Here is a 14,823-nt window from a genome sequence, read left to right as displayed (position 1 = left end):
TTAGCCCGATGCCTGCTTAGGTATCCAGGTAATAGCAGCATCTGTGTTGGGCATGGCTCTTGCCTGTGTGCACAGTTTGTGCCATATTGGTTGTACGTTAAGTTTTGGACGCCTAGCCTTGGGACGCCTAAGTTTTGGATGACTAAATTTTGGGTGTATATATTTTACAGCGTGAATTCACCTGGACGCATAGCATACTGACAAGTCTGATGGACCTATAGCTAAGAAACCTAAGCACCTTTCCCTCTGTGCTGCCTGTCATATTCGGACATCTCAGCCTGGTGTGCCATCTAACTTGTGCCAGCACTGCCTAAAGGCTCAGGGAGAATTATCTTCCTCTGATTTTGCTAAGCCTGGTTCTTCCCAGCCTGATGAGGGTCTGGGTAAAGACATGTCAGGAGGGGCGCCTGACCTTGGAACTCAACTGGTTCGTCAGTTAAGGGCCCTACACAAGTGCCTTTTGGTTTTGTCATGGATCCTTCTGCCTTTTCTTTGGTATAATTTTTTTAAGGATTAGAATCCTTTCTTCATGTGCAGCCCTCAGCCCTGTCCAGTCCTGCCAGGTCAGAGTTGCAGGTGTGATTTCTCATTCGCCCGGTACTGCTGAAAAGTGCCGAAGTACACCTAGATTGGCAGCAGGTCTTCCTGGTAGGGATCTGGATGGCATGGATGATGAGGCCGATCCTGTCTGGAGGATGGGGAAATTCCTCCGGGACTGGAACCATATAGGACTATGTTGTAGTTCTCTCATAGAGATGAGCTACTGGCTCTGATTTCCCAAACATTAAAGATGCTGGGAGTACCTGGGGCAGATTCCATGTCTGAGTCAAAGTAAAATCCCATTTTGGTTTCTTTGCATAAAGCCTCTCGTTTTTTTTCCCTGTTATGGAGTCCATTCAAGAATTGATTGATCTTGAGTAGGGTGCCCTGGAGGCTAATTTCAAAAGGGATTGGGTTTTGGAAGGCCTATACCCAATGGTGAGAGAGCATTTCCGTTTTCTGAAAGTGGCCGTGCTTGTCTGTGCCATCTCCAAGTGGACAACTATCCCTGTGGAGGGAGGAGTGGGCTTGAAGATGTGCATGATAGAAGGATTGAGGCCATTCTGAAGCAAGCATTTGAAGCAGTGGCAATGGCCTTGCAGACAGCGCCTTGTAGTTCCCTGGTTCGCTCTTGTTTACTTCTCTCTTAGGAGGTTGAATCTGGAGTGAATTCCAGGGCAGTTATGGAGCCAGCAGCCGTCTTTGTAGCAGATGTAGGCTGCGATTTGGCCTGCTCCTCGGTCAGAGGGGTATCAGTTATGACTGAGGAATTGGTCACCCGATGCAACCTCCCAGACAGCCCAGATGGGGGGCACAGGCTTGGGTAGTGGAACCTCCCAAACCTCCCAATGAAGGTTTGCCTACCAACCCCCAGGAACAGGAGACAGAGGGGCGCCTCTCTCTTTATTTTTATCAGAGGTGGATCGAAATCACATCAGACCAGTGAGTCCTGGAGGTGATACGAGAGGGATATGAGCTGGAGTTTCGCAGTGTTCCTTGGGACATGTGCATGGTGTCTCCCTGCTTTACCCCACAGAAGAAGCGGGCAGTGGAGTGTACATTGTCAAGGCTCCTCAGACTGAGGGCTGTGGTTTCAGTGCCCACAGTCTCAGAAATATTCGATTTGGCTCCACCTGCCGATGGAGGTTTGTTCTCAACTACAGTGATGGTTACAAGCAGATCATCTAAGGAAGGGAGTTTACCTAAAATCACCGGACTGGTTAGTAGTCACGACAGATGCAAGCCTCCATGGTTAGGGAGCTCGCTGTCAGGAACTGACAGCACAAGGGCGTTGGAGTGCAGAAGTCTCTGTGGAACATCAATCGGCTGGAAGCACGGGCGGTCCGTATGGCATGCTTGCATTTCAGTGGCAGGTTACAGGATCGAGTGGTCTGGATAATGTCGGTCAATGCAACAACAGTGGCTTACATCAGTCAGCAGGGAGAAACAAGAGTCAGCAAGGGTCGCAGAAGATAGACCAACTTATGGAATGGGCGAAAGTGCATCTTCAGGAGATCTTGGCCTTGCACATTGCAGGAAAAGACAATATGAGAGCAGACTTTCTCAACAGGGAGAGTGTGGACCCAGGAGAATGGGTATTGTCAGATGAGGCATTTCAGCTGATAGTGGATCACTGGGGCCTTCTGTTTCTAGGCTTGCTGGCAACTTCTCGCAGTGCGAAGGTTCCTCGATTCTTCAGCAGGAGAGATCTGAAGTCTTGGGTATCGATGCTTTCATGCAGGAATGGCCGGAGGACAAGCTGCTGTATGCCTTTCCCCTGTGGCCCATGTTGGGCAGAATGGTTTGGAGGGTTGAGGGTCACAGAGGGATGGTGCTTCTGTTGGCACCAGATTGGCTCAGGAGACCATGGTATACGGATATGTGAAGGCTCTTGGTAGACTCCCCCCCCTCTGGTTTCTGGCGCACAGGAATCATTTGCAGTAGGGAGCTGTTCCTACAAAAGATCCAACTTGATTTTGTCTTACGGTATGGCCCCTGAGAGGGCTTGCTTGAGGAAGTGTGGATATTGCCACCTCGCTACAAACGAGAAAGTTCTCCACTTCCTTAGCATATGTGCAGGTTTGGCCAATGTTTGAGGCTTGGTGTGAAGATAGAGGTGTTCTTCCTCGTTCGGTTAAGATCCCGCTAATTTTGGAATTTTTGCAGGATGGATTGAATAAAGGGTTGACCCTTAATTCCTTAAAGGTGCAAGTAGCGGCTCTTGCCTGTTTCAGGGGTCAGGTGAATGGTGGTTCCTTGTCATCTCATCCACGTGTCTCGTTTCTTGAAAGGAGTGAAACATCTTCATCCTCCCTTGTGGAGTCTTAATCTGGTTTTGGATTTCTTAGCGGGCCCTAAATTTAAACCAATATGTAAACTTTCCTTGTGCTTACTGATGTTGAAAACTGTGTTTTTTGTGGCGATTTGTTCTGTGTGTTGAATTTCTGAGCTGCAAACCTTGTCTTGCCAGGAGCCAGTCTTCTGAGTGACTCCAGGGGCGCTACAACTGCATACTGTTCCTTCCTTTTTGCCAAAAGTTGTTTTAGAATTTCACTTGAATCACTCCATGTCCTTGCCGTTTCTGGATAGGGAAAGAAATGGGGAGGAATATCTCTGGTTGTGACTCTTGGATGTCAAGAGACATGTCGTGAGGATTCTGGAAGTTTCTAAACCTTTCCAGAAGATGGATTGCCTTTTGTCTTTCACGGTGGTAGTAAACAGGGCAAGCCGGCTTCTTGGTCTACAGTAACTTGCTGGATTAAGGCGGTGGTCACGGCTGAGTATGTGGATGCTGAACAACCATTGCCTAGTCAGGTTAGGGTTCATTCCACTAGGTCTCAGGCAGTGCCATGGGCGGAATTTAGATTGTTGTCTCCCGTCGACATTTGCTGAGCTGTGACGTGGTCCTCCTTACACACCTTTTCCAGGTATTATCATCTGGATGTGCATGCCCGTGAGGATGCAGCCTTTGCACATGTAGTTTTGACTGGACCACGTGCAGCCTCCCACCCTATTTGGGAGTAGCTTGGGTACATCTCACTGGTTCTGGATTCATCTGACTAGACTCTAAGAAATGAGAAATTACTACTTATCTGATAATTTCCTTTTCTTTAGGATAGTCAGATGTATCCAGCTTTATTCCCTTGGCTGCCGAATGATTGTGCTATGGTCCTCCTGCATGGCTATGTGTTCCAGGGGTTGCTGGTAAGTGTTAGGCCAGTCCCTAGACTAGTGTTGATGTATTCTTTGCCTGAGCTCAGTGTTTCCTGTTGGCTGAGTACTGAAATGGTTATCTGATATTGATCAAGTTTTTGTAAGCCTATCCAGAATTGGCTTTTGAAGAGAATACTAGCAGGCCGATGTCTCTGCAGGAGTATGTATATACAGTGATGTAGCATTGCTCCGTCTCCATCTGCTGGTAGAGGTGCATAACCCACTTGTTGTGGTTTCATCTGACTATCCTAAAGAAAAGGAAATTATCAGGTAAGTAGTAATTTCCCAATATAAAGCATTATAGTAAGACTACAAACTAAAGAATGCAATACAGACTTTGAAGGCACTCTGATCTAAATAAGGCCTCGACTGTCTAATCAGATGTAGTTTATAGTTGTTGTAGATCTGCTGCTGCAGAAGGGAGGAGTTGGCAATCTGTTATAAATCTGCTGCTGAGAGTTAGCAATCTGTTATCGTGCTCCTCCTGTAGGGGGAGGAGTTAGTCAGTTATGGATCTCCTCCTGAAGAGGGAGGAGTTAACAATCTGTTATCAATCCTTGCTGCTAGGCGTAGCAGTCTGTTATAAGTCCACCAGGGAGTTAGCAATCTGTTATGGATCACCCTGCCAATGGGAATAGCTAACAATTATAATACTCCGTAGGCTGAGTTAATGATCTGTGGTGGGTTGGCTTCCCACAGAGTGGCAGTCGTACAATACCGCTCTAGTAGTGTAAGGAATGAACACTTGAGGTAAATTGGTGAATCCCTGGGCCGATGGCAGATGACAGCGCCCCCCAGGAGGATATCCTGAGAGGGACCACCGGCTAGGCTGGAGTATGGAGACAGGAAGTAGAACCACCAGAGGTGGCAGTAGTGAGCTGATATGCCCGGCAGGGCTGAAGTCCCTCAGATACTGGAATTGCGGTCTCTGGGTTGCTGAGCTGTAGTGAGTAGACGGAGTATGCTGGATACATAACCAGTAGTAGATGATACGCTCACAATTGTAGATATCTGTAATGGCTTCTATGCAACAGAGAGTCTTCAGTAATTTCAGGAACAGGAGCCGTAGGTGAGCGCTGGTTCCTATATACAGTCTGGAATGAGAACTCACAATATCTGTGTTTGAGATGACTTCTGGAATAGAAGAGAGTCTGGAGGGTTTTAGGAACATAGGTCCTCGTGGAGCGAGTACCGGTTCCTATCTGCAGTCTATAATAGTAATGCACAAGATAAAGGTACATAATAGCTTCTGATATAGAAGAGAGTTGAGAGAGGATTTAGGAACATGGGCCCTCGTGGAGCGAGTACCAGTTCCTATCTGCAATCTGCAGTAATGACTCACGATCGCCGTACCTGCGACAACGTCTTAGACAAAAGGGAGTCTTCGGAGATTAGGAACATAGGCCCTCGTGGAGCGAGTACCAGTTCCTCTCTGTAATAGAACTCACAGTGTTCACATCTGCGAGCGCGTTCAGGTAGTAAGGAGTCTTCTGAGCATTCAGGGACGTAGGCCCTCATGGAGCGAGTACCGGATCCTGTCTTAGCAATCTGAAATCAAAAAGAGAGAGCGGGGCCCGCGAGGAGCGGGTACCTCTAGGTGGAGGCTGAGCAGCGGAGAAAGAATTCCCCATGCTAACTCGATTTGTAGTAGCAAGCAAAGACCTTTTAAGATGGAAGCGGATGACGTCACGGGGGGATGCCGCCGAGGTTCGCGCCCTTGCCAGTACAAACTCTGGAGCGCGCGCGCGCGCGCCCTTACGTCATCAGGAACATGGCGGATCCGCAGCGTCAGGCCAGACCGGGGATTCCAGGAAGAATGGCGAGGAGAAGCCGCGGCAGCATCTGTCCATCAGACCCGAAGGGAGTCGCCATTAAGGTAGAGAGGGTGGAGCGAGGGCAAGAACAGGCACGAACGCAACAATAGTATGCTTTTTGAAAACTCCTGATACACATGAATCCAGATTTATTCTTGAGAGCTGACCATTATCTTTACACTGACCCCCATCTAGCATTATTGAAGAATCCAGTGATAACTCCAGCTTCCCCATACACACAAGTTCAGTCTTTTTGGTATTAATCACTGTCTTGCTTCTCTTAAATCAGTTGCTTGAAGCTGCCAGGCAACTATTTATTTGTTCCAATACTAAAGTAGGATTTCTGCCCAGGAAGACAGACATCTGGACATCAATGGCATTCAAGTACCCAGTGAAGCTAAACTGAATCAAAGAATCTAAAGAGTGTAAAAGGAGTAATAGGGAGGAACTCTGGGGAACCCTATAGCACGGATGCTTAGTGTTAGACACCAAATCATTGGTTTTCACAGTGAAAGATCTTCCTGTAGGAAAAGATTGAATCCAACTAATACAATCTTGAACAGACACAGCTGTCATCACCTGTCCAATAAAATGTTGTGATAAACCAAATCAAAAGCACTTGAAAGATCTACCAAAATTAATAGGACTGACTCATCTCGGTCCAGTCTGTAGAGAACATCATCTATCATTGTAACCAGACTTGACTCCATGTTGCAACATGAGTGGAAACCTTGTTTCCTGTAATAGAAACCTTTACTAGCCTCCAGAAAAGTGGTTATCTGGATGGAGGGTACCTGCTTTTTAAGTGATTTTTACAGGTTAAGAAATACTTGCTATTGGATCAGTGATTCTCTGTCTAGTCCTCTGGGCACACCTAATTATCAGGTATTCAGGATATTCACAATGAATATGCATATGAGAGATTTGCATGCACTGCCTTCATTCTATGCAAATCTATCTCATGCATAATAGTGATAAGGAACTAAACTGGAATAGGAAGCATAGACCTTACCTAAAATGTTTTTGTTTTTGTTTTGTTTTTTGTTTTTTTTTTTTTTAAATCTAGCAGAAAGTAGATAGAAAATGTTTCCAATCTAGACTCATGTACATCCTGAGAACCCTTTACATCCATACAATCCAGATGCCCACTATCAAACGTTTGTTACATAATCTCCCTAGCATTCCTGTGGTGAATTGTCCTTTTAAACAAACAAACCCAAATTAATAGATACTGCCCAAAAGATGTGTGGAAATGTTTGCTTCATTGGATCTAATCTCAGCATGACTGGATCAGACTTTCAGTTTCTAGGATAGCTAAAAATAATTCACTGTTTCTGGAAGGTTCTTTGGTCAGAGAGCTTCCCCACACCTGCAGCAGGGCATTAATATTTGAACAGATGGTGTGACTTAATATTTTATTTTATTTATTTATTTAAGGTGTTTTGTATACCGTCATTCGGTTTCACCATCAAAAAGGTTTACTTAAACATGCAACAAAAATTGTAACATTATCATCAAATAGTCATATCTTGTATTGTAGGTTAGTTGTATCTGCTAGATTCTTGTACATCAAATTATTACACACTGCAAGTTGCTCTATACTTAAAGTGTTATATACTGTAAGTTATATCCTAGTGCAAATAAATTCCTACACGCTGTTACCTACTGCAAGTTACTACTTGCTGTGAAGATATTTCCCACAAGCTGTTACCTATTGCAAGTTATTTCGTTATTATTTCCTGCATCCTTGTTACATACTGCAAGTTACTTCCTTCATACTGATGCGTACTCCTTATTTCCTATTTTTCCTACCTAGTGTTATGTACAGCAGGTTATCTACTGTTCCATAGTGCTAGTTGAAAGGTGTTACATACTGTTAGATACTGCAAGTTAGTTTCCTACATATTGTTACAGATTGCTGTTTTTTTCTACACACTGTTATCGATTGCAGGTTCTTTCCATCTGTAAGGTTATTTCCTTTTCAGTGTTGCTGTTTGGTTGGGTATGTTATTTCTAACACACTGTTGAATCTTGGATTTTCCTACTGCTAGAATAAGTCCTGTACATTATTATTACTTAGCTCGGGATGCGACCTTTTTGTGTTGTTGGATGCATGTCTGATATGTGTATTGGTTGATTGAGGGAGTCTAGGCTCTCGTCAATAGCCAGGTTTTAAAGTCTTTTTTGAACATTTTTATGCATGGTCGAGTTCTTATTCCAATTGGTAAAGCATCCCATAGTTTAGGGCAGGCGATGGATATGGCTCTCTCACGTGTTGTGTTTAGTCTTGTGCTTCTTGCTTGAGGGAGCGTGAGTAATCCTTTATTCCTCAATCGTAGATTCCGTCTTGGATTGTATGTTACTATGTGTTTGCTTAGCCAGTTGTTTTGTTATCCTGTAATTATTTTATGCATGGTTGTAAGAACTTTGTATTCTATTTGGTATTTTATTGGGAGCCAGTGTAACGAGATTAGAATTGGTGTGATGTAATCATGTTTTTTTGATCCAGTTAGAATTCTGGTGGCAGTGTTTTGTAGGGTTTGGACAGGACGTATGGTAGTGAGAGGTAGTCCAAGGAGTAGTGCGTTGCAGTAATCTAGGTTAGAGAATATGAGCAGTAGGAGCACTGTTCTGAAATCATCCTGTGTGAGGAATGGTTTAAGACGTCTGAGTGTCAGTAGTTTGTGGTATCCTTCTTTAATCTTGTTGGTTATGTGGGGTTTGAATGAAAGCTCCTTATCAATGGTGATTCCTAGATTATGTGTATGGGTGGCAGGTGAGATTAACGTTTTTGGATGATCTGTAATGAGTGGCTTCGTGAGGGCATTATTATTATTTTTGTCTAGTATGATTAATCATTTTATCAATGTTTATTATTAGTTTCAGGTTATTTAATTGTTTTTCTTTTTATTTCTGCAAGGTAGATGGCTGTTCTATCATATGTTTCTTCCAGGGTATTCTGTATAGGGATCAGAATTTATATATCGTCAGCGTAAAGGAAATGGGTCAGTCCATGGCGTTCTAGTGTATGGCAGACTGGTAGAAGGTATATGTTGAATAGTGTGGCTGAAAGGGCGGATCCTTGCGGTAATCCTGTGTTGAGGTTTACTTTCTTCGAGAGGTTGTTGTTGTACATTACTTTGAAACTTCTATGTGCTAGGTAGGAAGAGAACCATTTTAATGTGTTCCCCCATGATTCCTATTTCAGATAATCTGTCAAATAGTATGGAATGGTTGACTGTATCGCATGCAGCTGATAGATCCAGGAGGATTAATAGGTAATTTTGTCCTTTGTCAAATCCTCTGAGGACTGTCATTTAGTGAGAGCAGGAGAGATTCCGTACTTAAGTTTTTCCTGAATCTGAATTGAGAGGGGTGAGGAATGTTGTTTGTGTCCAGGTAATCAGAGAGTTGTGTTTGGACAGTTTTTTCTAGGATTTTTGCAATGAAAGGTCAGTTTGATATGGGTCAGTAGTTTAGAATGTTCTCTGGGTCAAGGTTAATCTTTTTTATTAATGGTTTAATGATTGCTGATTTTAAGCATTCTGGGTATTTTCCTTCTGTGAAGGAAAGATTGATTATGTCTGTTATTGTTTTGTTTACTGAGTCAATAATCAATTTAATTATCTGAATGGGGATACTGTTGATGGGATGGTTTGCTGGATTCATTTTTTTTAAAATTATATTTTGGATTTCCAGAGAGGATGCAGAATCAAAGTTAGTCCATGTTGATGCAGTTTTGTGTTGCGCTTTTGGTGTTTGGGTGGGTGTGTTGGTGAAGGAATTGTTTATTAGATTTTTGATTTTGTTGGTGAAGTAATCCGCAAAGTCATTGCTGTTGATAGTGTTGGAGAGTGTTCTTAGTTCGTTTGGAGGTTTGGTGAGTGTTTGTACAATGTTGAATAGCATTCTTGGGTTATGGTGATATTTGTTTTTGTTCGAGTAAAAGTATTTTTTTTGCATTATGAATCAGTTTTTTATAGTTTGCTAGGTAGGTTCGGTAGGCATTAAGTAGGGTGTCAGTTTTGCTCTTACGCCAGGATCTCTCTTTTTTCCTGAGTTCACGTTTGGCTGATCTTATAGTGTTGTTGTACCATCGATTTTGGTGTTTTGGGTTTTTTCTTGATTTTATGATGGTAGGATTTATTCTATCTGCTATGTCGTTGGTGATGTTGATCCATGAGTTTGTGGCTACATCTGCATTTGTGAAGTCAATGTTGTTGAATTCATTTTGTAGATTTTGTTGGAGTGTTTCATTGTCAAAAGGGGGGGGGGGGGGGCGGTATGTGTAATTTGCTATGTTGTTGTTTTGGCTTTTGGTGATTTTTTTTGTGGTAAGTGAGGGAGGCTTGGATTAGGGAGTGATCTGTCCAAGGTATTTTTGTTGTTTTGAAATATGATCTTTAATTGTCACCAGAAGGGCAGCCCCAGCATCTGCACTTTCTTGGCTAAATCCCTTTGAAAAAATGTCTAAAATATTGCTGGCCAGCTATCTTTACATTTCACTTTTTAACTGTTTAGCACCTCTCTCATTATCCTGACTGTGATGGTCTCAAGCTCATATCCTCTTTTGGTAGAAAGGAGAATGAGTCAGTGTTGCATCTGATCTTGTTGTTAGTACCTGAGAAGCTTGATTTTTGGAGCTGGCTTATTAGCATACTTGTTTTGTAGTGTGGGTTTTTTGTTTTTTTCTCATTTGGCAGGATCCAAATGGCTTCTTTTCTGGTAGGTATGAACATTGTTCTTTTAGTGCTGTTATATCTACAGCCAGTGTAAGCTGTCTAACGGAACTGATCCGTTAAAAGCGCCAAGCCAGCAGGCGTTTGTGCACCCCTTCGTGCATCCCCTAGTTTTTATATTCCCCTTGTTATCTTTATTCCCTTGTTAACAATTTCTATTTTATAATTGTTTTACATTTCTGACAAAGGTAATGTATGATTTTAATATAATTTGTTGATTGTTCTATGTAACGCTCACAGGCGAAGTTATGTTTTTATTGTAAACTGGTGTGATTTGTATTTTATACAGGAATGTCGGTATATAAAAGTTAAAAATAAATAAATAGCTGAAACACAGTTCCAGATATCTCCAATGCTTGATGTCATTTTCAATGCTAAAACTCAGCTTCCAAATGATATTGCACGAAAGTTGCAGAATAATCTAGGAAAACTTACCTGAGAGAATCTGTGTCACATCTAGTGAGGTTTTCCAGAATATATGACCATTATTTTCTACTCATTTTTTCTTGCTTTATTGGGAAAAAAATGGACTCCCTTTTAAGATTTTTGGAAATGTGATTTTCATTTTGATCACTCTTTCTTGCACCTTCACTTTTATGTTTCAGGTGCTTATTTATGACCGGTTTGGTCAAGATATCATCTCACCGCTGCTGTCTGTGAAGGAGCTGAGAGACATGGGGATCACATTGCACCTGTAAGTCTCCTGGGAGAAGGGGAGGGGTATGCAAATGAGGTAACTAGTACTACATTCTGGAAAAGATCAGGTATTGCCAGATATGTTTTGGGTTTTTTTAAGTCTCTTAGAAAGATAATGGAGCTTGTAACTCATCTCAACTAAATCTTGTTAATGTTGGTATGTGGTCCCCTGCATATAGCAGGATTGAGCATCAACAATGAAAGTTGGGTTGACTGTATCAGCTTTTCCTGGCCTGGTAATCTTTTCTGTGCAGGGCATGTGCATTAGCACCAATTATTTAAAACAGTCATTAAAATATTAGGGGGAGCATTGTCTTGCAGAATCGCCACAGAGCCTGCAAGACTGTACTGAGCATACATGTTAAATAAATTAATAAATAAATTAAAATATTTATATTTCCCCCTATAGCAGAATCCATCTGTGCTGAGCAGATTACTCAAGCATTCACAATAATACACATAAAACATACAACTTAAAAACTACTATAATATAAAAATTTGAAATATTCAAAGTACCATCATTTTCCTGTTGCTATAAACACTATGCATTCAAAAAAATTCAATTCCTGTTTGTACCCCGGATCAGTCTGGACGAATGGGTTTATGCATCCCTACCAGCAGTTGTAGACAGAGAACAAAACTTTGAGGCACTGCTATATAACCGAGAGTTCTACCTGCAGTCCCTCAGTATTTCTCGGACTCCAGCAGATGGTAGAGGTGCATACCTGCAGTCTGGAGGTGTTTTAAAAAAAAAAAAAGATGAGGATTCATCTCCCTGAGGTGTTAGGTTCCTTCATGGGCCATCCCTTGGGTACAGCAGGGCGAGGGGGGGGGGGGGGTTGGCAATCCCTGTCAGGACTCTGCCCTTTTTTGGCAGGGGGGGTTAGATAGCCAGGGGCCCTGGTTCCCTTTCCCCCTCTAGGCCCTTCGCTCCCTCAGTGTGCCTGGTTCCTCAGCAGGTAGCCTCCAGAAGCAGGGGAGTAGTTCTTTCCCCGTTGCCTTTTTTTCTGGCCCTGTTTCTTTAAAAAAAAAAAGGAGCAGTGAAGCTGGGAGAGAGGCTTCAGCAGCGTTTCTGTGCAGGCCTGAGGAGCAAGTAAGTTTTGATTTTTGTCTGCCGGGAGGCAGGCAGGAGGGAGCGGGCCAAATTGTCTGCCTTTACTGGGTCGGGTTAGTGCTGTATTTCAGCACCAGGACAGCGATCAGTGCGATCTCTGAGGCTCATTTTATTTTTAGGCTTGACCACGTGTGCAGGCCCGACTGCCCCGACATGCTGGCTCCCATGCAACGTGGAAGACTATGCTGCGGCTGCGGTCTGAGGCAAACTCGCCTCGATGCAATCTCATTTTGCGGTGATTGTGGCTTCAAGGGGGACGGGACCTCAGCAGGATCCCTGTGGAGCGGTGACAAAATGCAGATGGCGGGGTCAGCTCCTGAGGCTCCGGAGGGGGGGGGGGGAGGGGGGCGATCAAAGGAGCCGGTGGCCATTTTGGCACCAAATGTAGAAGTGCAGATTGCCATTTATGAGCCCTGGGATTCCCTTCCTACGCCTTTTCCTGTGGGAAAGAACCTTGCTCCTGGCAGGGGGACGGAGTGGGGCTCGGGAGGGAGTCGATCAGGACTCTTTCTCGTCGGACCCGGAGGCCTTTTCCATGGGTTTGTGCTTCTCCTTCATAAGGCTTATTAGCCAGGAAGGAGTTGGGTCAAAGAGGCCTTTGCCTAGGATGTCCTGGATGGCCAAGAGGGCTAGAAGGCCTGTGGAATCAGGAGGGATCCTGCAGATGCTGGGTTTTGGGCGATCCCTGGAGGAGGGCGATTCGTCGAATAGCCTGGATGATCCTTAACATCTTCAAGGGGGACTGGTGGCACCAGTCAAGGACCCTGTTAGTGACCTGGAAAATCCGAGACAGAACCTGGACTAAGATCCATTGGCGGTCTTGGGGGATCCCATGCAGGACCCGGAGGCGATTCTGGTCACGGAAGGAGATGACTCGCATGTGATCTGGCTGTTCCGGAGAGAAGAACTGGGTCCATTGATTCCCCAGATGCTGGAGGAGCTCGGCATTAAAGATGTCCAGGAAGACTCTGACAAGGAAGGAGTGAATCCACTCCTGGAGGGTTTGTGGGACCCCCTACCACTTTTCCATTACCTAGGCAGGTGAAGAAGGTGGATTAGGAGTGGGAATATCCCAAGGGGGGGCCTGAAGGTCTCGAGAGCTATGGGGTAGTTGTATCACTTGTCGGAACAGACCATGTAGTTATGGAGAATTCCCAAGGTGGATGCAGCCATTTCAGCGGTTACTAAGAAGATTACCATCTCGGTGATGGGAGTGGTGGTTCTCAAGGATCTCCAGGATAAGAAGCTGGCGATTCTGCTCAAGGGCTTTTTGAAGTCTCAGCTATGACCCTTCAAGTAGCGGTATATGGAAGTCTGATGCAGAGAGCCTGTTTGTCCTGGGTGCAGAAGGCACATGACAAGCATTCAGGAACGCTAGTTATGCAAACCCTGAGCTATTTATTTATTTATTTATAACTTTTATATACCGAGATTCAATTAACAGAATTAATTATCACTTCGGTTTACATTACAACCAGCAAACAACAAATGACAGAGTCTTGTCTTACATTGAACAAGGTAGAGAAAACATGGATAAAACAAAATTTGGGGGAAGTAGAGCCAGAGTCTTGACTTACTTTGAACAGGGTGGAGAAAACTTGTCTTGTTTTCAAGAAAGACCCGTGGAACATTGATGTTCCACGGGTCTTTCTTGAGAACAACCAGCCCTTGAAGAAGGAGCTAGTCTCCGAAACATCTGGATGTCGGCTGTGCAAGACCGACCACAGAGCCAAAGATAAGTAATTATTATGGTACTATTCATGCTATCATCAATGTAATAACTTGGAAGTGGACAGTGGACATCTCAAGAGTTCTCACCACTGGGGTACCTAATGATTTTTAAAGCCTTCACACAGGCATACAGACACGATAGCTGAATTTCTCACAGCATTGTATGAAGGTACACTCAGATTTCTAATTTGACATCCATATAACAGGTCATTTATTGTTCAGATTGGTTACATGTTATATAGCTCAGGGTTTGCATAACTAGCGTTCCTGAATGCTTGTCATGTGCCTTCTGCACCCAGGACAAACAGGCTCTCTGCATCAGACTTCCATATACCGCTACTTCCATATACTAAGAAGACTACCATCTCGGTGATGGGAGTGGTGGTTCTCAAGGATCTCCAGGATAAGAAGCTGGCGATTCTGCTCAAGGGCTTTTTGACGTCCATATAACAGGTCATTTAAGCATTCAGGAACGGCATCTGAGGCAGCGCAGGTGGCCCGTTTAGAAGCAAGAGTGACTTATTTGGCCAATGTTCTATACGACATGGTCCGGACATCTGCCAGGAGTATGGTCTTAGAAGTGGCAGCACAAAGGCTCTTGTGGCTGCGAAATTGGTCGGTGGATGTATGGTCTAAGGCTCAGCTATCAAACCTCCTTTCAGGGACAAGCTTCTCTTCGGGGAGGATTTGGAGAAGCTCGTGAAGCATTTGGGAGAGTCAAAAGGCACTAAGTTGCCTGAAGATAAGAAGGATCCAAGGAAGACCTTTCCGCAGCAAGCCTGTTTTTGAGAAGCTAGGAGGTTTTGAGGAGGCAAGAGCCCCTGTGCAAGCTTCGCAGAAACAGAGTTTGGACAGAAAGCAGCCCTTTTGGAATCAGTGCAGGTCCCCAAGGGACAGTGGGTCCCAAGGTGGAAGCGGAAGTAAGGTTGGACAATGAAGGTGTGAGGGTTCACTCCTCTCAGGGAGGCAATTGGAG

The 14,823-nt window shown here is 44.1% G+C and overlaps 1 protein-coding gene across 8 annotated transcripts in view; it reads left to right on the top strand.

The window, feature by feature from the left end:
- SCFD1 (sec1 family domain containing 1) overlaps positions 1–14,823 on the top strand; it is a 417,399-nt gene that overhangs the window by 13,668 nt on the left and 388,908 nt on the right. For 5 of the 8 annotated variants that reach the window (XM_029599000.1, XM_029598999.1, XM_029598998.1 and 2 more), the window contains one exon: positions 10,912–11,000. The exons of the other annotated variants lie outside the window; for them this stretch is intronic. In XM_029599000.1, the coding sequence (XP_029454860.1) occupies positions 10,912–11,000 (89 nt within the window). The remainder of the gene's footprint in view (positions 1–10,911; positions 11,001–14,823) is intronic. 8 annotated transcript variants of the gene reach the window in all.

This window comes from Rhinatrema bivittatum, chromosome 4 (assembly GCF_901001135.1).
Source record: "Rhinatrema bivittatum chromosome 4, aRhiBiv1.1, whole genome shotgun sequence".
NCBI classification, from domain to species: Eukaryota; Metazoa; Chordata; class Amphibia; order Gymnophiona; family Rhinatrematidae; genus Rhinatrema; species Rhinatrema bivittatum.
Note: the sequence above shows the minus strand (reverse complement) of the source record. Positions and strands in the feature narration are given on the sequence as shown.